This window comes from Musa acuminata, chromosome BXJ1-10 (genome assembly GCF_036884655.1).
Source record: "Musa acuminata AAA Group cultivar baxijiao chromosome BXJ1-10, Cavendish_Baxijiao_AAA, whole genome shotgun sequence".
Lineage (NCBI taxonomy): Eukaryota > Viridiplantae > Streptophyta > Magnoliopsida > Zingiberales > Musaceae > Musa > Musa acuminata.
The window spans coordinates 18,798,969-18,825,499 of NC_088336.1; the positions used below are offsets into that span (position 1 = coordinate 18,798,969).

Here is a 26,531-nt window from a genome sequence, read left to right on the forward strand (position 1 = left end):
TATTATATTTGTAATGAACTATCAATTAATTATTTAAAACACCATTATAATTAGATCATCATCGATTAATTTTCAAATTTTGTTTACTTATTTCAAAGTTATATTATTTTATTTAGAAACATACTATCAACAATGTGCTTATCAAAATCATGATACGAATATTATTTTTTGTTTTTTTACTAATTCTTAATGTTTTGTTATTTTTGAATGAATATCTTAGATTTTTTTATTAATTTAACTATATTTTATTATTTATTTATTATATCTTATTGTATATATTATTTTGGTTTATTTCATAATTTGGTTATTTTATTAAAAAAAGACAATTATTATTATTATGGATTTATATATTATCGTATTATTATATATTTTATTAAATAATTTTATATTTTTACATGATCATTTTATTTTATTTTTATAAATTTTAATATATATAATAATAAATAAATAAATATATTATTGGATAAAATTGATTGAGGTTCAATTGGCGGAGAAAGATTGCGAAACATTACTTTCAACCTTCCTTAAAAAAGAGCTCTTTACGACATTAAAAAAAAGGTTTTCTTTTTTTAAAAAGAGAATTTGCCATTTTCTTTTCCCTCTCTAAAATCTCTAATTCGTGCCTTTTTCTTTTTTTTTTTTAAACGCTTAAACGCAACAACCCAACTATCGAAAATGAGTTGGCGTCCTTTGTGGGTCCCATAGTGGGCCCATGAGTTGTTGTCAACTTTGTCGAATAAACACACGGGTGCGGAAGCGGGTAGATATGCTGCGGATAGGGAAAGGCCCAATTCTCAGCTACTAAACAAAAGCACATAGCGAGAGAGAGAGAGAGAGAGAAAGAGAGAGAGAGGGGTTGCAGATCTCGGCATCAGATCTGGCGTTGGGCTCGCACGCACGAACCCTAGCTCTGCTCTCCTTCGATCCCGTTTCTGGAGATCTCGCGATCCCATGGCGGTCGCTCCCTGGATAGCTGTCGTGCTGCTCCTCTCCGTCGTCGTCGGGAGCCGAGGGTTCTACCTCCCCGGTGTCGCCCCTGCCGATTTCCAAAAGGTGAGATATTTCTGCCCGCTGCTCGATCTCCTTCCCGAGCTTAACTCCGATCGAGTCGGTGGTCTCATCCCTCCAGATGCGAAGCAGGTCCTGGTATCTTTGGCTTGATTCGGGTTTTAGGGTTTTAGGGGGACTGCGAGTTAGTGGGTTGATGGATAGTAGGCGGTGCTTGGTTTTGTTGGGTTGGCGTAAAACCGACTGAGATTTTTGGGTTTAAATGGAAGAGTTGTAGGAATGGAAGTGTAGATCTACTCAACTATGCTCTTTCATTAGGTCTTATTGTTTGGACAATGATGTGAATGATGGAGGTATCCCTATTAGGGCTTGGATCTCATGCTTCAGTTTCTCCTTATCCGAGGATAGTATGAGACATCTGCATTTCAAGTTAATGTAGCTTTTCCTCCTTGCTAATTGTTGCATCAAAAGGCCATTTTTTTTTATTCAGAAAACATAGCAATATTGAGGAGGAGAAGAAGAAGAAGAAGAAGCATTGTCTATATCTTTTCATTTTTGCATGTATTTGTCTGCATGTGCGTACTTAGAGGTTTGGTGTGTGTATTTTTGTCTTCAATTATCGAAATGCTATGATCCATAATTGCCATTGTCTTTCCATCTCTTTTCCTCCCTTTTTGCCAGACAGCTTCAGATATTGGCTTATTGTGATCAAGTAGGGTTTTTTATCCCTCTTTATGAATGAGTTGATGTTTCTGACTGCAGAAAGATCCACTTCCGGTGAAAGTCAACAAACTAACCTCGACAAAAACACAACTGCCATATTCCTTTTATTCTCTTCCGTATTGTCGACCAGATACTATACTCGACAGTGCAGAAAATCTAGGGGAAGTTCTTCGTGGTGATCGTATTGAGAATTCTCCGTATGTGGTTAGTTGATCTTCGTTATGACAGAGTTTCTTCTTCTGCTAACTCCTTCTGGCTTTTTCTCTTACAACATTGTATTTTGTGCTCAGTTTGAAATGAGGGAACCCCAGATGTGTAAGATTGTTTGCAAGGTTACACTCAACGACAAAGATGTGAAGGATCTGAAGGAAAAGATAGAGAATGAATATCGTGTCAACATGTAAGGCAAACGTAGTGTGCAGTCACCTTGCAATCTGTGTTGACGATTCTGCGTGATATAGTTGATGACTGAACAAGTTGTTGTTTTGCAGGATTCTTGACAATCTTCCACTGGTTGTTCCTATTAGAAGGCTGGATCAGGTTGCTCCAATGGTCTATCAGCTTGGCTTTTATGTTGGTGCCAAAGGCCAACCTACTGGAGTAAATACATCTGACAGTAAAAAAAAATCACATATTGTTAGCTTCTTAAGAAATATGCATTAATGAAATGCTCTTTATGTTTCTGCAGAACAAGGATGTGAAGTACTATATCCACAACCATTTGTCATTTCTAGTTAGGTATCACAAGGATACACAAATGGACCTTGCAAGAATTGTGGGATTTGAGGTTAAACCATTCAGGTTAGGGTTGTCTGAGAGCTCTCTCTTTTTTGTCTGCCTATGCTTTTACCCTGTATTATGATTTATTTTCTGCTCTGTTACAGCGTTAAACATGAGTATGAAGGTCAGTGGAATGGGAATAAGACTCGCTTGAGCACCTGTGATCCTCATGCCAAGCGCTCCGTCCTGAACTCAGATTCCCCACAAGAGGTCTCAGCAAACAATGATATTATATTCACATATGATATTGAATTTGAGGTGAGATTTTGATCATTGCCTACATTTTGATCTAGAGAAACATGTCCTCTCTACTTGCATTTTTCAAGAGTATACAATGGAGCTGAAGAAACAATTTGTAGTGTTGAGCCTGGTGTACATTAGTTTTAATCTCATTTCTCATTTTTCTTTTGTGCAGGAGAGCACTGTGAAGTGGGCATCCCGATGGGATACCTATCTCCTGATGTCAGATGACCAAATCCACTGGTTTTCTATTGTCAATTCTTTGATGATCGTCCTCTTCCTTTCTGGCATGGTTGCCATGATTATGCTTCGGACACTTTACCGTGATATATCCAAGTACAACCAGCTGGAAACTGAAGAAGAAGCCCAAGAAGAGACAGGATGGAAGCTGGTCCATGGAGATGTTTTCAGGCCTCCATCTAACTCAGATTTGTTGTGTGTATATGTCGGGACGGGTATTCAGTTCTTCGGCATGTTACTGGTGACTATGATTTTTGCAGTCCTTGGCTTCCTATCTCCGTCAAACAGAGGAGGATTAATGACCGCGATGCTCCTACTTTGGGTCTTCATGGGTTTGTTTGCTGGTTATTCTTCTGCCCGTCTCTACAAGCTGTTCAAGGGGACTGAATGGAAGAAAATTACACTGAAGACAGCATTCACATTCCCAGGAATTGTGTTTGCGATCTTCTTCGTCTTAAATGCTCTCATCTGGGGGGAGAAGTCATCTGGTGCAGTGCCATTCACCACAATGTTTGCCCTTGTATTGCTCTGGTTTGGTATTTCAGTGCCGCTCGTGTTTGTTGGCAGTTATCTGGGGTTCAAGAAACCTGCACCAGAGGATCCCGTTAAGACCAACAAGATCCCCAGGCAGATACCGGAGCAGGCTTGGTACATGAACCCAGTTTTCTCAATACTAATCGGAGGCATTCTTCCATTTGGAGCTGTTTTCATCGAGCTCTTCTTCATCCTTACTTCGATCTGGCTGCATCAGTTTTACTACATATTTGGGTTCCTCTTCCTCGTCTTCCTCATACTTATCGTCACATGTGCCGAGATCACAATCGTGCTCTGCTATTTCCAGCTCTGTGGCGAGGACTACTTGTGGTGGTGGAGGTCCTATTTGACATCAGGGTCTTCGGCGCTGTATCTCTTCCTTTATGCAACCTTTTACTTCTTCACCAAGTTGGAAATCACCAAGCTGGTATCAGGACTTCTGTACTTTGGCTACATGCTGATTGCCTCCTACGCCTTCTTCGTGCTGACCGGCACGATCGGGTTCTGTGCATGCTTCTGGTTTACAAGGTTGATCTACTCATCAGTGAAGGTTGATTGAGAGGTAAGTTAGGTCATATAAATTGTCAGATATGAAGCAGCCGCCTTGCGACCACCTAGCTTAATGGGTGTTACATCAACAAGATTCAAGAGCAGGGATTCATGTTAGTAGGATGAAGGATCCAGGCTGTTTTTTTTCCGCTGTCTTTTCATGTTTTCAGTGATCAAAGGAGGATTCCTTTTGTTTTTTTTTTTCTTCATGTTCTGCAATTTTTTTGTTATATTGGAACAATTTCGTCAGTCAAGTAACCTATTTAATTATTTGGGGTTGGCATTGTGCACATTGTATCTGAGCCACAGCTGATGATGCAAGTTGTCATGTGGCCAAGATGGCTACATGGGGAGTATCTGGTGAACCCTCTGTATCTACCCTGGGCAGGCACCCTTGTTCTTGATCAAAGGCAAGTAATAAAACAATTGATTATGATGATTATTATTATTATGCTGCTAAGGATAAGTTGTGTAGATAAGATTTAATTTTAATTTCTTAAATAGATTTGATACACCACTATTATAATGTTTTAAAACATTAGTAAATAGATATAGTAGACCATCATCATTAATATTTTAGTTGTTATTTGATTATTAGTTATAGTTATTGCATTATAGCCTTACTTGTTTTCCTATAATGAAATTTCAATTAGAATGAAGGTCATATTAGTATTTACAAAATTAATTTGTTTAATGAAATTATCACTGAATAAACTAACATCCTCTGCCTCGGTCAACGACCAACCCAAATGATAAGAACTTGGTGTAAATCACACGAAATCCGTATCATATACCTCGAGAATACGTTATATAATCTACTAGATTTTTGAGGATATCTCCATGTCAACGATCCTTTTAAGAACACAGAGTCAAACTTTGGCCGGGGTATACTACTGTTGCCTTGTGAGTTAGGTTGACGAGCTCCAGTGAATCCATCCATCCACTGTCGGCCAATCAACTCTACCATAAATCCCCCTTTTCTCTCTCTCTCTCTCTCTCACTCTCACTCTATATATATATATATATATCTGTCTCTCTCATTCCTTTCATCTTTGTTCCTTTATATGTATATATATATATATGACTTCCTTATCTCTCTCTCTCTCTCTCTCCACAGAGTGTGCCCTGTAAACATCAAGCCAATTTGACTCCTCTTTTGAAACCCCAATCGACAACTGTAAACCACGTTCCTCTTCGCCTTTTTTCTCTGCAACATAATATTCATACCTACATTTCTTCTCTTTGTTGTTGTTATTACCACCCTCCATCTCCACCACCGTCACTCCTCTCTCTCTCTCTTGCTCCGAGCGTTCTGCTGCTCGCACTTCTTCTTGTCCGAAGACCTGCAACTCCCATCCCGATGCCTTCCCGCCACCTCTCGTCTCCTTCGCCTCCACCCATCGCCGCCGCCCACCGCCATCGCATCCTCCTCCTCGCCGTCGCCGTGTCCGCCTCCTCCCTAATCCTCCTCGCTCTCTTCCTCCTCTTTCTCTTCTACCTCTACCTCCGCCGCTCCCCGACGCTCCCTTTCCTCTCCTCTGCCGCCGCCGCCGATAACCCCCTATGCCTACGCCGCTTCTCCTACCGCACCCTCCGCTCGGCCACTGCCTCCTTCGACCCGGCCCGCTCCCTCGGCCGGGGCGCCTCCGCCGCCGTCTTCCGTGGCCTCCTCCCCGACGGCAAGTCCGTAGCCGTCAAGCGCCTTCTCTCCTCCCCTTCCTCCCCCACCCGCGCCGCCTCCTCCGACCGCGAGTTCCACAACGAGCTACAAGTCCTCGCCGCCCTCCGCCCCTCCCCCTTCGTCGTCTCCCTCCTCGGCTACTGCCTTGAGGGCCGCCGACGACGCCTCCTGGTCTACGAGTACATGCCCAACGGGAGCCTACAGGAAGCCCTCTTCGGCTCCAGCTCCCCTCTCAGCTGGGACCGCCGCTTCTCCATCATCCTCGACGTCGCCCGAGCCCTCGCCTTTCTCCACCTCGAGTGCGATCCCCCGGTCGTCCACGGTGACATCAAGCCCAGCAATGTGCTCCTCGGCTTCGATTTCCAGGCGAAAATTTCCGATTTTGGCTTGTCTCGGGTGAAGACCGACGCCGATCTCGGCCCCGAGTTCTTCAGCCAGGATCTCGGCCCGAGCCAGGAGCTCTTCAAGAGCCAGGACCTCGTTCCAGAGAGCCCACAGGTAGACCTCCCCGTCCCCCTTCATGCCTCTTCATCCATTTCCTGCAAGAACTCCGACACCAGGCCGAATCCCGCCGGTAGTCACAGGGGGAAGGAGGCAACGGCACTCAGCTCCCCTGTCCAAGATGAGATTTTTAGCTTCGAGCATAGAACAGAGTCGGGTGCGACGCTGGATGATGGCAGAACAGAGTCGAATGGTCAATGGGGGAAGCACTGGTGGTGGAAGCAGGAAGGCAGCGGGGAATTGAGCAGCAAAGACTATGTCAGGGAGTGGATTGGGACCCAAATTTGCCCCTCAGGCAATCCCGATTGGGAAGACGAGAAGAGGATTTCTCCCGAGAAGTGTTTTGATTTCAGGAACTCAAGCCGGGTGGAGAATCTGGACGTCGGGGACGACACCCTCTTCGGCGACGCCCGTGATAAGAACACAGAGAAGAAACAGGGGAGGAAGAAAGGCATTCTCGCCAGTGACAGGAAGGACAGGAAGATGAGGGAGTGGTGGAAGGAGGAGTACTTCGCAGAAATCAGCAAGAAGAGTCATCACAAGAAAGAGAGGAAGTGGTTCCGAACAATTAGTAGCCGAGAGCATACCGGTAGCGCCGTCGACGACGATGCTCGACGCGGCCGAGATCTGAACGTGGACATAAGCTTCAGGAAGGGCTGGAAGAAGAAGAGGAGCCGATCGGCTGGCAGCGACATGTTCAGCGGCGACATGTTCAGCAGGGAGCTCAGTAGCACGACGAGCATGAGAGGCACAGTGTGCTATGTTGCTCCCGAGTGCCATGGATGCGAGCAGTTGATGGAGAAGGCAGATATCTACAGCTTCGGGGTTCTGATCCTTGTCATCGTGTCGGGAAGAAGACCCCTGCATGTGCTGTCGTCGCCGGTGAGGTTGGAGAAGGCAAACCTTGTGAGCTGGTGCAGGCAGCTGGCTCAGATGGGGAATCTCCTGGAGCTGGTGGACGAAAGGTTGAAGAACTCATACAACAAGGAGCAGGCAGGCCTCTGCATCAACTTAGCTCTCTTGTGCTTGCAGAGGATCCCCGAGTTGAGGCCCGATAGCGGGGATGTCGTCAAGATCCTCAAGGGGGAAATGGAGCTTCCGGTAGTGCCATGTGAGTTCTCTCCATCTCCTAACGCTAGACACATGAGTAGGTCACGAAGAAAAGCTTCCATGGAAGTAGTGTAGATCATTTGCCACTGCAACATCGAAACACAGAAATAATAAAGATAACCCTCGAAAGAAGAAAAAAAAAAAAATCGATCGAGGGTCAGTAATTTGAGCTTCTTGATGTTGTTTCATCCTGTTTGTTCCTTGTGTAAATATGATTTAACTTGCTATGGATTGAAGCTTCTTATCATACTACTACTACTACTACTACCATCAAAAGAATGTTTTCTTAGAAACCAATACATGCTTATCAATGAGCTAAGGTTTATTGATTTGCTGGTAGAACAACTGCTGTCAATGTTCAGCTGTGGATTAGGATCTTGGAATCTTATAATGTTGTCAAGACAAGGCTAAAATACATGCAACACACAAGGTGATGTGATGTAGACTGCTGATCCTTTGTATACTCTATTATTTCAGAGATCAGGTCATTAACAACTTGGAGCTGGATGATTGACATCCAGAATCCATTGGTTGCTTAGACTATCAAGCATCAACCTGGACACACCTGAAGCAATCACATTATATGACCTTTGTTTATAAGCTTAATTAGCTGTTCATATAAGATAGGAACTCATAATAATTGGATGGTCCAAAGGTGTCACTTTGGCAGTTGTCACACACCAACTCTTCATAGCTTCTATGGTGTTTATAACTTCAGCCCAGTTAAGCTATCTTGTGCAGTGACCAACCCACTTGTGATCAATCACATGCATATGCTGTCTTATTTTAGGAATGGTGGCACCAACTTGAAACATTGTACCAGCAAAATGCAAGTTGTTCCCTTTTAAAAGGAGGTAGAATATGTACTAGTGGATTAGGCAAATCTCTGCAATGGATGTCTTTTAGACAATACAATTCCTTTTCTTTCATAGAATTGACTTGTTGCTTTTCCTTAAAGCCATTTGAATTAAGGGTCACTTTGTTCTATCTTTTTGTCTATGTTTCCACCTACTACCTCCAGTCATGTTCTATTTTTGTCACTCATACTAGTCAGGTTGTGTCCACACGGTTTAACTAGTGTTTTATGGTGGTGGACTGACCTTTTTATTCCCTACTGTTTATTTGGTAGCATGAAGGACTAGTATCATATGGATCATCAAACAGCACATAAGGGAAAGTGCTATCACCAACAATGACAAAAGAAGGGATCATGATGTTAACCACTTGGAAAAGAAGCAAGAGAAAAGTAGCATGCACTAGTAGCCTTTTTTTTCCCCAAAAGCTAAAAACTATATTACAAAAATCTAGTACAACCAAAACCTTGCTAGCAAAAAATAGATTTCAAGTCCCGAGATTAACTAATTCTCTAGGCCTGATCAACACCAAAATTAATTTTTAGCATGTATGGCCAATCTATGAACACTAGTAATTTGCTAAGCAAATAGGAAACTTTTACCATGCACTGGTAGCTTTTATCTCATCACTAAGCAAATGCTTGAATGAAACTTGTTTCTAGGCTTGGGAGGCTTCCTTATTTTTCTTCTCTTTACCATTGATGGAAAAATACTTCAAAAGTACTGATACCCTCAAAATATGTTCTTAATTAACCATAGAAAACTATATTTTTGACAGTTGATTTCACAAGCTTGCTAGTAAACCAATCAAGGTGGGATTCTAATCTGGTGGTGTCCTTAATTTACTTATCTTAGATTGAGGATTTCTCAATTCGAATTATGTCTTCACCCCTTAGCCTTTGCATAAAAAAAATCAGAACAGAGATGCCTTTAGGCTTCGGCAACTTTTGGAGATTTTGTCACAAGAGCTTGTCCTGAGTTGGTGAATCCTTACTAACCACTTGAGCAAGATTATGAAGGATTCATGGACAAGCATGTCTCCTTGCCACTTGAAACAGCAGAGCTACCCTAAATTTGGACTGGAGCAAGGACACAGGGGTCCACCTAACATGGCTTGTGGCTTTTGCACCCAACCTTGTGGGACAGATAGAACATGACTCATCAATCAGATGATGGGAACATGTGATAGCCACAGACAGATGGAAATGAGCTCATCCTCTATACCACTGTTAACATTCAGCTAAAAGACTCAGGTTAATCACCTCTAGTGATTAGTATTAGTTAATTCAAATCATAAAATTTATCAAATCATAACAAGCTTGTAAGGGAAATCAACATCAATTTTAATTCAACCAATGGATAAATGACAGTTAACTGAGAGAGATTATGTTTTTAGGTTTTAATAGAGATGTTTACACCAAACTTGAATATAGAGGGATAAATATGAAATGAAATCACTTTGTGGTGATATATCTTTAATGTTCTTAAGGCATCCTGTAAATGATATTGATCTCAATTTTTATTTAATTGTTGGACAAATAATAATCAGCTGATAGAGAATTCTTTTAAGGTTCCATAGAGGGTTTTAATGCTAAACCTAAATTTAGAGGGATACATATGAAACCACTTTCCTTGTTGGTGCAAAGAAAGTATATAATAACAGGTCATAATATCTGGTCGATTACATGGCTTTTTTACCCCCAGTGGAACACACACACACACACACACATTTGCAAGTTTCATGAGTGCTATTTTGGTCAAGAGTTTATGCAAACACTTTTAATCCGTTTCCTATTCCTAATGAGCTCTAGTGATGAAGTGGACAGAAAAAGCACTTACATTCTTCCTTGTTAATGATTATGCTCGAGCATAACAAGGTAAAATAAATATCTTACCAAATTAGACATAATTAATGGAGCAGTAAACTAACACCTTGACCAAATAATTATAACTTATTTTCAGTAGCATTTGCAGCATGCATCTACAAACATGATAGCTAATCTATGTCTAGGAAAATAAACTTTACTCTGCATGTCTTTATCTTTAAATACTCTTTCTGCCATTGATTAAAAAAAAAAGGTTGAGGAATATACCATTTTAAAGTGATCAGATTCAAGGAAAAAGGTTGGTGGGGTTAATCCTGAGTTGGTTTTGATTGAAATCCTGTAACAAGGATGAAGTGATTAAGAAAAAGATCTGTTCGTCACTCTTTCACTAAAAGAAGTGTTATGTATTCGTTTAGTAATGCATAAACGGAAGGAATGCTTCACACTCTTTAAGTCTAAGCATTGATGGAAACCTTCATCACAATAGAGAGGAACAGCTCACTGAAAGCAACAAGCATTGAATCACAACTTTGATAATGGAGACCTTCACAATGGATAAGATGATGAGACTTTACTAACCGAAGTAATATGCATCTTAACAGCTCAGTGAAAGTAACAGAGCATTACATCCCAATTACTCGGGATCAAACTACACTTCTTTCAAATCAAAACTAGAAATGGTTGCATATAGAAAAAAAGGTTAATGTGTGAAACATGTATCATCAGCATCAAATGAAACTTCTCTCATTTGTGAGAGCGATGCTAAGAAAGTACAAAAGAATAATAAGAATTACATGAAAAGGCTTGAGCTGATCAGGTTACTGGATATCTGGTCAGACTGGTATGTCAAATGATCAGATCATAATATTAATAACAAATATAAAAATAATGACACACTTAATGTAAACATAAAAAAATAAAATAGTTTTTTTTTCCTTTTTTTCCCCTTTATTTATTCTTTTTTTCATCTCCCTGACCTCCTATTGTTTATTCCACTTAGTTTTTTTTCATTAATGTAGTGGCTTCCTCCTCTTCCTCCTCCTCTCTCTCTTTTTCTTCTCCCACATTCCTCATCATGTGTGTGGTATAGAAAGCAAGAAAGGATGAGGTGAAGCAACAAGAAAGGGAGAGGCAAAGGGGTCTGTAACATATGATTCAAGGTTCGTGAGAGTTAGTGGTTAGTGTCATGAAGTTAGTGGTATATGGAGTTAGTGGCCAATGTAATTAGTGCTCATGTGACATACAATGGACCTTGTACTAAGCAACTTATGTTGCAAGTAAAGCGTCATGTAGTTAATGAGTGTTCATGACATTGTTAGTGTGTCATATAGTAACATAATTTAGGGAAAAATTGTTAGTGCATGTGCATTTCTCAGTGTTTATGCCTTGTGAATGAAAATGCAATAAAGACACTAATCTTCTTATTGCAATTGATTAATACTTTATCCTCAATTTGGAGGGGGAAAAAAAACTCTCTCTCTAATCTCTTACCTTCAATAGTTTCTAAGGTGGCAAAGTGAAACTCTCTAGGTAAGTTCAAGGCAATCCATCCAATTCATGACTATCACACAAACTCTTATTCCTATTTCTAAAGGTGATAATATAAATTTGAAGCATGAACATAAAACCCTTAGAATCTGATTGAGATGAACGTATAAATCCAGATGATAATAAAAATTATTGAGAGAAAACTGTAAAAAAATTGAGAGGCACATGGAGGACACGCGGCCAGCAATGAACAGTGGTTGACTATTGATTGACATTAATCCAACAAAATTTTTAATTGTTGGACTTTTCGATTCATTTCATCGTGGAAGAGAAGCACGTCAACGTACCAAGAACAGTCCGGCAATGTAGCCAGTGGGATCCTCGCTCAAATCAGAGCAAAAGATGAGGTGGCGAATGCAATCATGTTGCCCTTTTACCTTTGAACTTCCCCTTTTTACTAGATCTTTATCCACGAACAGTAGAAAAATCACAACGCATATGAATCCATACCCTAAATAATCTCAGCGAAGACGAGCGGAAAAAGAAGAGGAACAAGAAGAATTCGAGACGAGGGGGAACCTTGACGACGGGGAGAGGAACCACATCCAGTTGCGGGCAATCCGAGGAGGTGACGGTGGTCGAAGGAAGAGGGCGTCACAGACTTCCAGGCCTTGAAGGCGCGGAAGAGAGAGAGAGAGGGAGTGTCAATGGGAAACTTATACCGAGGACTTGGGGCTTTTTATCCCCGCCGTTGGAGCAACATCACGGAACGAGATCAAGCGTTCTCGGAAGACGTGGGTTGCCATACCGTATGTTGATTTTATCATTTTTCTTTATTTTTTTTATGCACATAAATTGGTATCCAGGAAAACAAAGACAAACTGAAATACACGTGGGATGTTCTCATTGGATGGCGGGTGCGAGCATGTAGAGGCCAAGAATGCACAACGGCCTATATAAATGCCGTTTCCTTCGATGCAACGCAGCGGTCCCGCACGTTACGAGCCTGGAGATGGATTCATCAACCACGATGTGGTTCTTCCGATCGGTGGGAGTTGAATCGGATCCCAAGCTCTTTTAATTATAAGATGAATGCAGCTTCTACGAGAATAATCCTTCGCTTTTCTCCGCATCCGAAGCCAGTGTTCTTCGATCCAGAGTTGTTGATCCGGTAAATTTCCATCGCTTGCTGATTTATTGGTCGTCTTCCATGATTTAGGGGCGGAAAAATCCGGTTTTTGTTCCCCTTTTTCCTTCGATTTGGGACGTTTGATCTGTTGGAGATCCCATTGTGGGTGGCAGGAATTAGGGATTTCTGGTGATGGCGGAACCCGAAGTCATTGCTTTGAGAGAAGCTATTCGGAGTCGATCTACAACTCTGGAGAAACTTTATGGAGAGCTGGAGGAGGAACGGGAAGCTGCGGCATCTGGAGCGGACGAAGCTCTATCCATGATCGTGCGCCTGCAGGAAGAGAAGGCAGCCGAGAAGATGAAGGCGAGCCAGTACAAGAGATTGGCGGAGGAGAAGCTGCGGCACGCCAAGGAGTCCTCGACGATTCTGAAAGACGTCATATTTCAGAAGGAGATGGAGATTGCATCCCTCGTGTATCAAGTGCAGGCCTACAAGCACAGGCTGTTAAGTTTGGGTCTCAGAAATATGGATGATGATGTTATGATGAGGAATGGCAACCGGTGCAGGACAAGCTTGGTTAGGAACATCTCTTTACCTGCGCTTCTCCTGGAAGAACTATCATCAGGGCTTCATGTTACTGAAAATTTGTATTGTGGCATTGCTGACAACATGGAGTTCGGTGAAGAGTACGATGCAGCCAAATTGCATGAGTTTATGAATTTGGCTAGATCAGAAACAGCAGAAGCACACAGAAGATCAACAGAGTGGCAGCAAAAACTCGAGTATCATGATAAATTTCACATGAATTCTAGGATGGTGCCTGTGAAAATGAGACAGAATCCTGGTTGTTCATGGTATCTACAACTAGCAGCTAGCGACGACAACAAATTCGACAATTCAACATCGAACATAAAGTCAGACGAGGGCAGTATTTATCAAACAAAATCAGTCAATTTGCAAGACTTCCATGATGTTCAGGAGAATCACAATCGTCCAAGCGGGTCTAGAACATGCAGCCAACTTTCGCAAGAACATTTCGAAACCAAATGCATGAACAGAGTGCCAATTGCAAGACAGGAAGAAGCTATGTGCAACTTCCCGAAAGATCAGCACAACAATTTTTTCTCGCATGCCCATCATAAGAACAAATTGTACCAACCATGGGAAGAGGCACCGATGGATTGTCCTCCAACACCTGGAAATTCTCATGATGCAGTTTCTTTATCTCACAGTGATCTTGAGCAACTAAGAATGCTGATGCAGAAATTTAAAGACGACATGAGAGATACGAAGCAGGAAAATCTCGAGCGAGGCAGAAAACAGTTGCAGTCATTAAGGAGAATAATCAAGCATCTTGATTCTATAGAATCACAAGTTAACAACACAGAGTTTGAGCACGATCAAGAGGATGATTCTCAATTTACGTACCTTGTGGAGGTAATGTTATATTACTTTCTCTGCACTGGTGCTTTGCTTGTTTCTCAGACTAGGCACTGAAACTCATCAGTTAGGATATTAATGTATCAGGAGTACCCTTAGAAACATCTAGAAATACAAGGCCTTCACTATACACAGATATGAAGAAGAACACTATGAGATCAACTAAGACTCACCTGGAGCTTTTACAACTATACTGTCAACCATATTTCCACCCTAAACAAGATACATTAGCCTCTCATCTTTAAAGAAACTGGTACCATAGATTTTAACCATAGACACGCAGTTCATATTTTGTAAGAAAAAAGAAAAATCATGCATGAAGCTAAGTCTAGATATGACCAACATAAATTTTGCCTGTGCAGATTTGCTTTTTTATATTTGTTGATCTATGCCATTCAGCTGCATACAGAATATTAGCCAGTCTATGCTTTTTTCTTGCTGTTATTATAGAACTTTTTTTTAGCAAAAGCTGTTTTAGAGCTTGACATAGTGTAATTCATAAACAGGCAATGCTACATTTCTGGCTTTAGTCTTGTCAAATTGGACCTTTGGCATTGAGAGGCTCGTCTTCATCCAAGGTTCATTCTAAAAGTGCTGATAAATCACCATTGAGATTCTAAAAAAATAACCTTCTGGTTCCAGCAATGTTTGTAAAGTGAACAGCTGGTGACTTCGGACTTCCTCTTTCTGTTGGTCGATCAATTGTACCATGTTTAAGTCATAAGAAAACTTTTTATACACCATGAGTACATATTTGTTTCTGTGGCAAAATACTGGATAGAATTCCTCAAGAAAGAGAAACACAACATGTTAAGCTGCATTATCATGAATTTAATCTTTTCTTGCTTTACTTGCTCTTAAAGGTAGACAATCTTGACTGACAGAGGAAAAAAGGAATAGAAAACTTAAAGTAGTATCAGATTAACATAAGGCATCATCTTTCTGAAGTTGCATTCTAAAACAAATCTTCACGGGTAAATATGCAGAGAGAACAAAACAGAAGAGCACATTAAAAAATGATAACATCTTAGCACATTGCATGGGGACAGTTCATCTGTTAGTACATACTAATCATGGGTCCAAAATAATGCTTCATTCGCTTGAAGCTGCATGGAGATCACCGAGTTCAATGTTTTGAAATTAAGGCTCCAGTTTTTCTTTTCCCCAAGAAAACACTAAATTAAATTAAGGCTGTTGTTTATCAGACATTACAGTGTATCTCTCTGAATACTGTTTTGATTTATATGAGATTGATCTCTTCTGTTAAAGGACTCCAGGTTTCAATAAGGGCATCTTTGACATTAATTTTATCTTTTATGCTTTAGGAAAATAAAAAAATAGTTTTAAGTTTGATCGTTAGTGTTCACAAACCTATTTGATGATCATAATGTAGCTTATTCAAAGAGTGCATTGGACTGTGAACTCACTGGAAAATCAATATAGGATAAATTGATGTAAAGTTACGGGCTACGGAAAAGACTAAATGACACTCACCGCACAAGATGCGAGAAGTTAATTCTCAAAAAAGAGAGTGCCTCTGTCCAAACAAAATGAATTTTCTTTTCTTTTTTGAGGCTTATTTTCAAAATTTTTATGCCAAATATACAGATCAAGATGACATTTATGAGTTTACATGCATTGAACTTTGATCTTTATAGGTCGAAAAATACTTGAAACATTTATATTTAAAAACATTCAATAAACATGTATTGAAGATTCTTTCCCATATTTCAGTACTTGACAAAGTTCATCGCTTAGCGTAGGTTGGGATACCAGTTACCTCTAAAAACTGATTTTAGAAATCAGATTTAACTACTCATTGACTTCTATATGCTTGATAAGAAGTTCCTATATCAAGAACCAAATAAGTATCCTTTTAGGGACAACCTAATTTTCTTTTAAAATCAGAAATTGGTTTAATAAATGCAAAATGGTTCCTTTGACACTTTTCCATAGACAACGCTCTTTCATGTATCCAAAAGTATCAATTTTTAAAGACAAAAACTGTCCCGATGGCATTCCCATGTCTCCATTTATCATAGAAAACACAGGTATTTTCTTGCTTTAGTGGGCACACCAGCAGAGCCACCTTTCTAGATTCGAGTGTGATAACTAATTCTCACAATTTTCCTTTTCATCATATCTCCTGCCAGATTAGTCTCAAATATACCAGTCGTGATATACAATGGGACATAAAATAGAAACAAAAACCGCTGGGGACATAGTATATTTGATATACAAAATTCTTCTCTGATGATCATAAAATAGAATCAAATGTGGTTTCATGTTTAGATAAGCCAACAGAGATATAGATGAAAAGCCACTATATGGAACCTCAAATGATCCTGAGTTCCTTGAGCCAAGCTGTATGCAGAGGGCATGGGTCTGACCTTCCTCCTGCGAGTGCCTTTTCTGAGAGAGAGTAAAAGTAGCCATTCCTCCACTTGAACTGTACATAGGTCACATTACGAATGTCAAGATATTGTTTACAAGTTAACATAGCTTTGTCATATATATGCTCACCTCCTTAACAGCAGTCGGGAAGTGCGCAACAGCCCTGGAATAAGCACATAGCCTATCCTCCATGCCTTCTTCGAACATTAGTTGTTTCTCTGTAGCAGCTGCAGATGCTAACTCTGCAATGAGGTTCGCTACCTAGGACCAACATTTTGTAAGCCTTAACTTATGCTGTTTCACATAAAAATATGTGAACCAGATTCATCTCAAACCAAATGAATATGCTTACTTCAGATCGATATTCCTTTTCCACAACACCAACGGTAGCCCCCGGATGGCGGGCTCCGACCAGCATGAAAGCTGAGATCCATATGAGCTTCTCCAACATTTGCTTCTGAAAAGCTTCCTTTTCAAGGACCTGAATCAAATAAACATCATCATTTGAGCATAAATGTCAGATTTGACCATCAATGCTGCTAAAACGCGATAATTGGCATTTCAAACAATGACAAGCTCCTAACATAAGATCTGGAAGACTAATACCAACATGATGAGGTACTGCAAGATACTTCCATAGACCTACCATTACATTATCCAATAATGTCTTCATTTTGATGGAAGAAAACTTGCAATACATATGAACAATTAAGGCGAGGCGATAACATATAAGCTTCAGGTAGTGGGTGGGGTTGTCATATACTTGAACAGGAAGACAATCCAGAGCTTGAGAGCACAAACCTTGCAAGAAAGGCCTCCACCATGGAGGCGTGCGGCTACTGCTGATGCCCATTTCCCATACGCTGCTGTCAGTCCTTCAGGATTCGTGTCGGTCTTGCCATCGATCGGATCCTCCCCCAGTTTCGACACAGCAAAATAAGCCAAGACTTGATCCGCATCACCCAACCCTTTGCTCTCAAGCCACGGTTCGAGCATCCCATTCTGGAAGAACACCAGATCTGCCACCACGTTGAGATCCCAAACCTTTAATCCAGCTTAAAGAAAACGGGGAAACCATCAAACGACCAGGGTTTTTATGCTTCCGTAGGAGATTGGATACCGTTCCACCGCGAGGGAGGGGTGGAGGCAAGGACGGCCTCAAGGTCGTCGTTGCGGGTGCAGACGAGGATGGGGCCTTCGAACTCGGCGGGCACCGGCTGACCCCTGCCGACGAGGACGTCACGGCCGTCGCCCAGTGACTGCAGCATCCGACCGACTCTCCCGCCACCCACGATCACCGCCGGCGTCAAGGTGATGGTTGCCATCACCGAGGAAGCCCTAATCCTACCAGCGGAGTGGGAGGAGAGGTGGGCGATGGCGGCGACTGGAGCGAGAGAAAGCCTAACGGCGGTAGCCATCTCGGTGGCGGGGGCACGTCATCTTAGTCGACCTCGCACTCCGCTCGATTTGTTGGTAACCAACGGTGCGTGAGGGCCATTCGTTCTGTGCCGTTATCTGATCCGGTTCATCAAGGGATTGAACCGGACCAAATTAGTAAGGTTAGAAAGGGATTGAACCGGATCAAATTATTAAAGTTTTAAACATAAAATAAATGTAGTTTTACCTTTGATAATGCACTTGATGGTAATAATATGGAACCTCAAATGATATTAATGGTAATAATATGGTAACTATTCCAAATAAAAATTTATTTTCATATTAATCTAATCACTAATATTATATAGGTAATTGATATTTATTAACACCATAAGTTCATTGTAAACCTAAATATTAACATTATAGTATGTTCTTGATCATGGCTTGTAATGTCGTCCAGGTCCAGATTCGATACGAATGATATTTATTAGTTTAATAACCTATTAATACATAACATTACGGACTAATCCATATTATGAGTCATTGTAAATATTTTTTCAATCCTTTTTAAGATTTTTAGTTTTTTTCAAAACTCAATAGATATCAATATACCGATACTTATAATGATAAGACCCGTATCGATACTTATAATGATAAGACCCGTATCGATCCGATCGATACGAATTTGATATCTGAAATCCGAAATGAAAAACCTTTCTCTTGCTAACCAATATGGACAAGAGTCTTGTAGTTGCTTCAAGCTAGTGAGCCATAAGTGCCATTACCTTACCTCAGTACTGTGCCAAATTCCTATATAACAAGAAGTTGTTTTCGAGGAAAACATATGAAAGATTTAGTGTCAACAATGCAGAGAATCCAGACATCTATATCCTTCCTGAGGATAACCACTCAAAAGTCCTGTGAACAAACATTTTACTGATATGTAGAATGGACATGTCAACAAGAATTCTCAATCAGGGACTGAAGAATGTGACTCTCTATGAACAGAGCAACAAGAAGAAGATCCATTTTTATCTAGGAATATCATGTTCTACAAATGAAGAACACCCTTATCATAGCCAACACATCAACCACAAACTGTGTCACTAGAAACACACACATACTCTTCAACAAGACAAATGAAACATTATGAATTGTTTATGGATTTTAGAGGCATCCCTTTCATGGATGCTCCAAAACCACATGCTAGTCAAAAGAATTTCAATTTCCCCTTGTGCAAAGAAGCTTTGGCCTGACAAAGTGCCTTTTCGGCTGCTGACATTCCTGGGCATGAACCTGCAGCCCCCAACGTAACTGCGAAGTACAGATAGATGGCGCATAGGAATGCCAGTAGAGCTAGCATCGTCAAGAGGAACTTGTGCCGCTCCAAAAGAATAAACCAGCTACCAAGCTACTTGGAAGAGGATGTCAGAAAAACCTAGTTCTGTGATCTCCTATGAGGAGATGATAGAGAATCGAGAACCATCATTTTGCAGAAGATTTAATCTGTCCAAAGTCCTGCATCAAACAAAAAAATAGTTACTAATTGGTTGTGATATGGAATTTCACAAATATATAAAACATGAGAGAAAGGTACATGCCCATACTTAAACTTCCATCCTCTTTTCAGCAAAGGCAAATAGCAAGTAGATAGTAAAAGTAATGATGTCCACCAAAAATTTACGATATCATACATGTAAATATCTATATAAACATATACATCAACACACTTGGCTTTAGTATACTTTTGACAATAACAAGATAATGCTTGTCACATCATAGATCTTGATAATGGCTCTTTACAGACTCCGTGAATGCTTTTGGTCCAGGCTATAGAAGCTTTGACCTCAATTATTCCGGAAAAGATTTACCCCTTGCTCGTCTTCTTTCTATCCTTCATCCTTCTGACCTACATATCAGTCAGTGGTCGGTTCCAAGAAACAGCTCTAAAAGGAAGGATGGGACTATTGCTGGTGGATTGATGGATCAAAAACATCTAGGCAAAACTATAACAAATGAGATTCTATTCATATATTTCCACATTCATTCTTGCTTGTCATATGCATATCGACTTAACCTTCATAAACCTGGGTACAAGGGACACATTCTGAACTTGTAACCTGAACAAAAATTTGCTATATAAATCCTTCTTGATAGGTCAATGTATATTGATAACTATGATCTTGAGAATAATGCTCATTTTTCTCAAATTTCGAAGGATGGATGAGAATTTTCTAAAAGAACATGCAAGACCAAGAAATGGAAGATGAGTAGGAAGAAGAATAAACACAAATTCAAAGAGCAAAACACAAGCAAGTTTGGTAAAAGAAGGCATAATATATGTTTGAGTTAAGATGCATGGAAGCAACATTTTGACAGAAGAAGAAGATATATTGACAGAGAAAACAGAGCGGTCGATTTGGAAAGTGTGCAGGTTATGACACTCAAGATTCTTAATAAATAAGACCACAAACGTCATCTGAGAGAACAACTTATCAAGTGATGATGAAAAACAGAACTTCCAATTTTGCAAAATGGGGTTGTTTAGAAACCTTGTCCTAATATCTGGACCCTTCAAATGTGTATCAAAATAGTGACTGGTATTGATAATTGGGATGAGTGCATCCATTAACATCCAAGGTCTACACTACCTAAAGTTTATAGTACTCTCTTTGACCCCATTGCTTTTCTACCATTAACCGACATCATAGTACTCTCTCAAAGGATACTTCAATTAATCCTAACAAGCATATGTCTGGTCCATCCTATCAAATATGTTATCACTTTGACTATATTGTAAACAATTGTATAAATCAAACAGCAGCTAATATGTATTTTTGGTGTATGTATTATAACTCTTATCTGTTTACAATCAAGAGAGCGTGAACAGATGACACCATTTGCATCTGCTCGAAAGTTGTTGAGAAGGAATTTGGCTGGTAAAACTATTTGTTAATAGGAAAGAACAAAAGGTGTTTCCTTTTCTAGAAAGCAGTCATCAGACATAGAATTGAATGTCAAGAAGAAACCCAAGTCAACTATAACTAAAATGCACCTTACTAGCTTGGAGCCAACAAGATGGCAGAAGAATTTACCATTTGGCGGACTGGTTTGCATTCACATAGATCCTCACATTTACATTTTGATTTCATTGATGGGACACAACAACTTCCTAACCCCAGTCAAAGACAAAGTTTTCAAGATGTGGAGGTTCTAAATGTTCTTTTATAAAAGAAGTGAAATTGCAGGATCTATCGCCTATCTGTCCAAATAAGATCATTAGAAATGCAACAAATGTTGACAAATGATAGAAACAAGCCGAGAAGGACAACAAATGCTCCTCCATCGAGAGCTGAAATAGGAAGCCCATAACAAAAGTTTCAATTGGAGCATCGAAACTCCAAGAACAACGAAAACGACGCCAATAATTAGCCCAATACGATAAAAGAATAAACAAGGAAACACGTCGCATCGGCTGGATCTCTTATGACACTCCAAGAAGCGGACTTTTTCGCACTCCTCGGATCTCACATGGATCAGGTAACTCCATTATAACAGAGAACCGTACGACAAGGGAACAGGATCGAAGAAGCAAACCAAACATAGAAGAAGGCTCAACCGACGGCATAAGTTCCAAACAGAGGGATCTATCAAGAAGAGGTGAAATCCTATTCGGTAAAGTGATTAGGGATTCTTACACGCGGCCGCGACCGAGGAAGGAAGGAAGTAAGGATCATGAATCCAACGAACGGTCAGCGCAGCTGCCGGCTCTACCAAATCGGCATCACGATTGGTATTTGGGAGGAGTCGGAGTTCCTCATCACTGGTTGGAGGGCGGAAAGCTGCCTCAAGGAAGAAGACGCAGCCCATGAGAGAGACACTCGAACGTGCTTTTGCAGTGCGTGCGCCTTCAATTAAAATTAAATCCACTTTATCGAACAAATATATATATATATATATATTAAAATTGATATCGAAAATAGAAAATTCAGATCCAATTATGCCTTATATTAGTAAATGCTCGATTTCACACCACATTGAATGGCAACTATGTTTTCTTATTTTTCTATTGAGCAAGAAAATTAAGATAAATATGGGGAGGGGTACAATTACAACTGCATGCATGCTGTGGAGACCAAGCAATAAGAATTGACCAAAGCAATAGCAACAAGGCAGAAACCGACAGCAGAGTCCACAGGAGCAGGTGATGAGCACAGGACTCGAGCAAGTCTTGTGCATGGATCATCTACTCCATCTGCTCCACCACATTCTCCGAGTACCACTTGTAGCTCTCCGCCAGCCCTTCCCTGAGAGAGACCTTGGGTCTCCACCCCATCGCCGCCAGCTTTGAGCCGTCGACGAGCTTCCGCGGCGTGCCCGCCTCCCTCCCGCTCCCCACGTTGACGATCTCCACCCCCGAGTAGCGGCCCATCAGAAACACCGACGAGGTTGTCGACGTGGAGGAACTTGGCTTCATGCCCCACACCACCACCTGCTTTGCTCCGGAGGCCTTGGCTTCGTGGAAACGACGGAGCAGCGCCGGGAGCACGTGGGAGTTCTCCGGGTGGAAGGTGTCGTGGGGACCGTAGAGGCTGGTCGGCATGGCCCAGATGGCGTCGAGGCCGTGCTGGATCCGGTACGCCTGGCACATCTCGATGCCGGCGATCTTGGCCACCGCGTACCACTCGTTGGTGGGCTCGATGGGGCCGGAGAGCAGGGCCGAATACGGTATCGGCTAGGGCGAATACTTGGGGTAGAGGCAGGAGGAGCCGAGGAAGGGGAGCTTGCGGACGGAGCCGCCGCAGGCGCGGAGGGCGGCGTCGATGATGTTGGCCTGGATCTTGAGGTTGGTGGCGATGAAGTCGGCCGGAAGGTGTCGTTAGCGTGGATGCCGCCGACCTTGGCGGCCTCCACGATCACGTAGCTGGGCAGCTCCGCGGCGAAGAGGCCCTTCACGTCCGACTGGCGGGTGAGGTCGAGCTCGGCGTGGGTGCGGGGGAGGAGGTTGGTGAAGCCCAGGGAAACGAGCTTGCGGTAGACGGCGGAGCTCACGAGGCCACGGTGCCCCGCGACGAACACTTTCGCCGTCCGGTCCGACAGGAAAGATCCAAGCGACCCCGAGTCTGCGATGAAGACAAAGAGATAGATTAGAGTTTGCACGATAAGCAAGATCGATCATGGAGGAGAGCGAAGAGGGTTTGCCTGAGTCGTCGAGACTTCCCATGTCAGCCAAAGCAGGTGGCGCAAATGGAGACCGCGGAGGGTGATGGTGCGGAGACCGGAGAGAGAGTCGGGCAAATATTGACAGATAAAGAGAGACATGAAGAGGAGGAAGGCGGGAAGAACAACGTAAGCAAGCCTCCCAGGAAGTCAAACTGCACTCTTAGTCAAACCCTATCTAATCACAACTATTGCAATCGCAAGCGATCTTTTGCTGACCAAACATGCAAATGTATGTTCTTTCCATCAGTACACTGACGGATGAACATTCCATGTCTTGTACAAGCTCGCTGTACTATTGACCATGAGCAAAGGATTAAGACTTGATTTGCTTGTAAGATCGAAATCCAGCTGCATGGATGCACAAACTCAATGGATTGAGAGTAGTTTGCATATGGGAGGGTCAAGAATTCACATGCTATGTGATTCCAACTCTGGTCTGTTCCTGTAGGAGTCACGAACTGCTGGCCATTGCATGAGACTAAGATATCAGCAGTTGACTTGTTCATAGAGTATCATCGACAGGTTCAAGAAGAGAAGAAAACCAGGTGCTTCAGCATCATGTGATTTAGGAACTGATGCATGCTCGACGATGGAAGAGATGACGGTCATCAGGTAGGTCTTGAGTTGGTGCGAAGCTTGTACAAAGAAGAAGAGAACATGGCAGTACCATTAGAATCCGACATCAGAATCAGATCGAACACCCTGAAGGCGGCATCCAAATCGTGACACCTCCTCGAGCACACGTCGCGGCCGCTGCGTTCACTGCGCAGCGAGCGTGAATCGGTCTTCCCACGACACAGACCGAGATGGCGCTGCAGCCGGCGGAGTGCATCACTGCGTGCCAAGTGTATGTGAGTCTCAGGGGGATTTTGTAGAACCGTAAGCCTGCGTAGTGGATCTGGGAGTTCTTGCAACACATGGCGAGGAAGGACTTGGCTGTGAGGAAGTCGGAGGCACGGCCACCCTTGAGGAGGACTCAGTGGAACTGGAAGCTGAAGGAGGACGAAGGATTTGACGAAGCTAATAGACATCTTATATTTAAGAGATACAAAACAAAACGAATCCGTTGTAGTCTAGTTGGTTAGGATACTCGGCTCTCACCCGAGAGACCCGGGTTCGAGTCCCGGCAACGGAAAATAATTTTTTTGTTTTTCTTAATTTCTTTTATATATGCTATTTATTTATTTATTTTATTTTATAAATACTATTAAATTTATTTTTTATATCAATTTCCTTTGTAAACCCATTTTTCATACCATTTATTTATTTATTATATAAACATTATTTTTTGTCTTTACATACTATTAATTTGTTTCCCATTTCTCCTTTGACAAATCAGATATTATTTCATTTTTTATATACCATTAAATCCTTTCTTTTTTCTCAGTTTATTTTGTACACCTTTTTTATATTTCATTTATTTATCTATATATTCTACAAATGCTAATTGTTGTCTTTATACACAATTAGTTTGTTTTCCCTCCTCCTTTCAACAAATCAGATAAATAAATATATATATATATATATATATATATATATATATATATATATATATATATATATATATATATATATATATATATATATATATATATATATATATAATGAACAAAATATTTGTAGAGTAAACCATATGGTTGTGTGCATCTTAAGAAAAGAATGCTTAATTTGAGGAGTTCTTCGATATAATTATAAGAAACTTACACTAATTAACAAGCGAAAGAAACTTCACTCCCTTAATGTCTCTCTCCTCCTGCAGTACAAACCGACAGAGCCATGCAAGCATATGATCATGGGTTCAATTGAGATCTCCTTCCATCTTCACCACTTTTAGAAGAGTGAACAGTACAAGGAAGCTGACACAGGCATCACCTTCTTCTCATGTACTTCCTCCAGAGAACATGTTCTTCCCATTCCACTACAGTATAAGCTTTGGCCTTCCCACAGCCTTTCAGCCTCCAACCACATCGACCTCATTTGCCAACGTATGAAGCTCTTCTTTCAGGCAGCGTGCGTTTACTGTGAGATCTGCGCGCAGAAAAGGGTGAGCACTGCAAGGTGGTGAAGCTTTTGAGGAGTAGCAGTGTTCATAGAGTGGATCGATGATGCTCCATTTACCTGAGCTTTGAGGATTCGACGGTCGTGAGAAGGCTTTGCATCAGATCAACCTGAGCTCGAAGAGAGAGCACGTAGTCTAAGGTTTCATCCAACAAGGAGAACCCATCCATGGACTCACCCCCGGGCACAAGTTTTTTGAGCTGTCGAGTTCTCTTCTCCACCAACGTCCTCGCAAGAACACCACTTTGGTTCTTCTTCTTCTTTTGCCTCCTACAGCAAACCCTAAGGCTCCTCCGCACGATCTTCCTGCATCTTGGGATCTTCCACGAGCTATAGCATGGCTTCATCAGCCTCCTCTCGTACTGCTCTCCCAGGATAAGCTGAAGGAAGGACCGGTTCTGCTGCTCCTCGGAGAGGCCTGCGATGAGGCCACGAGTCCATTTCCTGCTGCCCCTGGCGACGGCCATGGCGACGTCGGCCGAGAGCTTGATGGCGTTCTTCCTCTCTTGGAATCCCATGCTATTGGTCGACACCGCAGACGCCTGGAAGCCAAGCAGCATTTGCTTGAGGAAAGCATGCTTGAATGCTTCTGTGACTTGCATGGCTGCGACACTGAAAGACAAAAGGCAGGAGGGAGAGAAGGCAGCTACACACGCTGAGATGTATATGAAGTGGGTTCTTGAAAGCATTGCATGTGGCACTAGCAGATCATGGTACTCCTCTTTTGTTTGCTTCCTCTCTCTCTCTCTCTCACATTCAATATCTTTCCCTTAGTCAAGGGGAAGAAGAAGAACACAGAAAAATAGCTGTCTTTTGGGATAAGAGCCTCCTATGCTGAGGTCTACAGTGGTGAGTAACAAGTGGCTCTTCACATATGGATGCACATGGGGAGATCATGTGAAAGATTGTGTAGGTATCAGAGTTAGGAAACAGCTACCAAGTGATCAGAGTGCAGAGAAGAGAAATGAACCAGCAAGAAGAAGATGTTGCACCTTCATGGAGAAGTAAGTGTGGGATGTATCATGGTGAAGCATTGGAGCAGAGGGGGTCTACTTGGAGGAGACACACCACATGCAATCACATGGTGACAAGCCCCACTGCTACAAACATTACCCACCTGTAGATTCCAACACCACAAAGAACCATGTGAAAGAAGAGCCATAGGGTGTTCATTGCTGGATCTCCCTGGCTAATCTCTAATGTAGCTTGATCACAGATCCTGTTCAGAACGCAACAAGCTTGAAGATTGCATTAGGAAAGAGAAACATATGTGTGAAGGCATGAAATGTTTGCAACATTTATTTTCCAGACTGCTGTGGTCGAGTATTACTTGGCTTGTAAGAGATGATGCATTTGCAGGTGAAGAAGGAAGG

General features: G+C 41.7%; 5 protein-coding genes, 2 long non-coding RNA genes, 1 other non-coding gene and 1 pseudogene across 10 annotated transcripts; 4 read left to right on the plus strand and 5 right to left on the minus strand.

Moving 5' to 3' along the window:
- Window positions 1–827: 827 nt before the first annotated feature.
- On the plus strand, window positions 828–4,344 carry LOC104000142 (transmembrane 9 superfamily member 8). The gene is made up of 7 exons (XM_009422110.3): window positions 828–1,053; window positions 1,771–1,935; window positions 2,022–2,131; window positions 2,223–2,331; window positions 2,420–2,532; window positions 2,616–2,769; window positions 2,927–4,344. The coding sequence occupies exons 1-7, from the start codon at window positions 952–954 to the stop codon at window positions 4,082–4,084; spliced, it is 1,911 nt and encodes a 636-aa protein (XP_009420385.2). The 5' UTR covers window positions 828–951; the 3' UTR covers window positions 4,085–4,344.
- Window positions 4,345–5,372: 1,028 nt separating this feature from the next.
- On the plus strand, window positions 5,373–7,554 carry LOC135595321 (putative receptor-like protein kinase At1g80870). Its single transcript, XM_065086091.1, has one exon. The coding sequence runs from the start codon at window positions 5,435–5,437 to the stop codon at window positions 7,439–7,441; it is 2,007 nt and encodes a 668-aa protein (XP_064942163.1). The 5' UTR covers window positions 5,373–5,434; the 3' UTR covers window positions 7,442–7,554.
- A 3,885-nt stretch (window positions 7,555–11,439) lies between these two features.
- On the minus strand, window positions 11,440–12,258 carry LOC135595323 (uncharacterized). The gene is made up of 2 exons (XR_010480351.1): window positions 12,114–12,258; window positions 11,440–11,997 (listed from the first exon to the last, which is right to left on the minus strand). It is a non-coding gene; the product is annotated as an uncharacterized LOC135595323 (long non-coding RNA).
- Window positions 12,259–12,438: 180 nt separating this feature from the next.
- Window positions 12,439–16,020, plus strand: LOC104000145 (uncharacterized). Of its 3 annotated transcripts, XM_065086093.1 has the most exons (3): window positions 12,439–12,705; window positions 12,837–14,103; window positions 14,613–16,020. In XM_065086093.1, exons 2-3 carry the CDS (start codon window positions 12,856–12,858, stop codon window positions 14,634–14,636), a joined length of 1,272 nt encoding a protein of 423 aa, XP_064942165.1. In that variant the 5' UTR covers window positions 12,439–12,705; window positions 12,837–12,855; the 3' UTR covers window positions 14,637–16,020. The 3 variants fall into 3 exon arrangements, with proteins under 3 accessions (XP_064942165.1, XP_064942164.1, XP_018674269.2); XM_065086092.1 differs by having other exon boundaries at window positions 12,837–16,020; XM_018818724.2 differs by having other exon boundaries at window positions 12,439–14,103; window positions 14,613–15,278.
- A 192-nt stretch (window positions 16,021–16,212) lies between these two features.
- LOC135595322 (uncharacterized) lies at window positions 16,213–17,950 on the minus strand. Its single transcript, XM_065086095.1, has 5 exons — window positions 17,621–17,950; window positions 17,302–17,519; window positions 16,853–16,981; window positions 16,630–16,761; window positions 16,213–16,555 (listed from the first exon to the last, which is right to left on the minus strand). Exons 1-5 carry the CDS (start codon window positions 17,916–17,918, stop codon window positions 16,442–16,444), a joined length of 891 nt encoding a protein of 296 aa, XP_064942167.1. The 5' UTR covers window positions 17,919–17,950; the 3' UTR covers window positions 16,213–16,441.
- Window positions 17,951–18,859: 909 nt separating this feature from the next.
- On the minus strand, window positions 18,860–21,779 carry LOC135594926 (uncharacterized). The gene is made up of 2 exons (XR_010480231.1): window positions 21,576–21,779; window positions 18,860–19,395 (listed from the first exon to the last, which is right to left on the minus strand). It is a non-coding gene; the product is annotated as an uncharacterized LOC135594926 (long non-coding RNA).
- A 227-nt stretch (window positions 21,780–22,006) lies between these two features.
- On the minus strand, window positions 22,007–23,016 carry LOC135595136 (probable GDP-L-fucose synthase 1; annotated as a pseudogene).
- A 1,146-nt stretch (window positions 23,017–24,162) lies between these two features.
- TRNAE-CUC (transfer RNA glutamic acid (anticodon CUC)) lies at window positions 24,163–24,235 on the plus strand. The gene has a single exon. It is a non-coding gene; the product is annotated as a tRNA-Glu (tRNA).
- Window positions 24,236–24,769: 534 nt separating this feature from the next.
- On the minus strand, window positions 24,770–26,132 carry LOC135594927 (transcription factor IBH1-like 1). The gene is made up of 2 exons (XM_065085434.1): window positions 25,219–26,132; window positions 24,770–25,128 (listed from the first exon to the last, which is right to left on the minus strand). Exons 1-2 carry the CDS (start codon window positions 25,845–25,847, stop codon window positions 25,074–25,076), a joined length of 684 nt encoding a protein of 227 aa, XP_064941506.1. The 5' UTR covers window positions 25,848–26,132; the 3' UTR covers window positions 24,770–25,073.
- Between the last annotated feature and the right edge of the window lie 399 nt (window positions 26,133–26,531).

What these genes read in the sequence shown, in the direction of transcription:
- LOC135595322 (XM_065086095.1), bottom strand. Translation starts at nt 17,918, where the DNA reads ATGGCTACCGCCGTTAGGCTTTCTCTCGCTCCAGTCGCCGCCATCGCC. An exon ending in CCCTCCCTCGCGGTGGAACG is followed by an intron (nt 17,520 to 17,620) that starts GTATCCAATCTC and finishes ACGTGGTGGCAG; the next exon opens with ATCTGGTGTTCTTCCAGAAT. An exon ending in AAAAGGAATATCGATCTGAA is followed by an intron (nt 16,762 to 16,852) that starts GTAAGCATATTC and finishes TGTTGGTCCTAG; the next exon opens with GTAGCGAACCTCATTGCAGA.
- LOC104000145 (XM_065086092.1), top strand. Translation starts at nt 12,856, where the DNA reads ATGGCGGAACCCGAAGTCATTGCTTTGAGAGAAGCTATTCGGAGTCGA.
- LOC104000142 (XM_009422110.3), top strand. Translation starts at nt 952, where the DNA reads ATGGCGGTCGCTCCCTGGATAGCTGTCGTGCTGCTCCTCTCCGTCGTC. An exon ending in CCCCTGCCGATTTCCAAAAG is followed by an intron (nt 1,054 to 1,770) that starts GTGAGATATTTC and finishes TTCTGACTGCAG; the next exon opens with AAAGATCCACTTCCGGTGAA. An exon ending in CCAAAGGCCAACCTACTGGA is followed by an intron (nt 2,332 to 2,419) that starts GTAAATACATCT and finishes ATGTTTCTGCAG; the next exon opens with AACAAGGATGTGAAGTACTA.
- LOC135595321 (XM_065086091.1), top strand. Translation starts at nt 5,435, where the DNA reads ATGCCTTCCCGCCACCTCTCGTCTCCTTCGCCTCCACCCATCGCCGCC.
- LOC135594927 (XM_065085434.1), bottom strand. Translation starts at nt 25,847, where the DNA reads ATGCTTTCAAGAACCCACTTCATATACATCTCAGCGTGTGTAGCTGCC. An exon ending in GTCGAATCCTCAAAGCTCAG is followed by an intron (nt 25,129 to 25,218) that starts GTAAATGGAGCA and finishes TTCTGCGCGCAG; the next exon opens with ATCTCACAGTAAACGCACGC.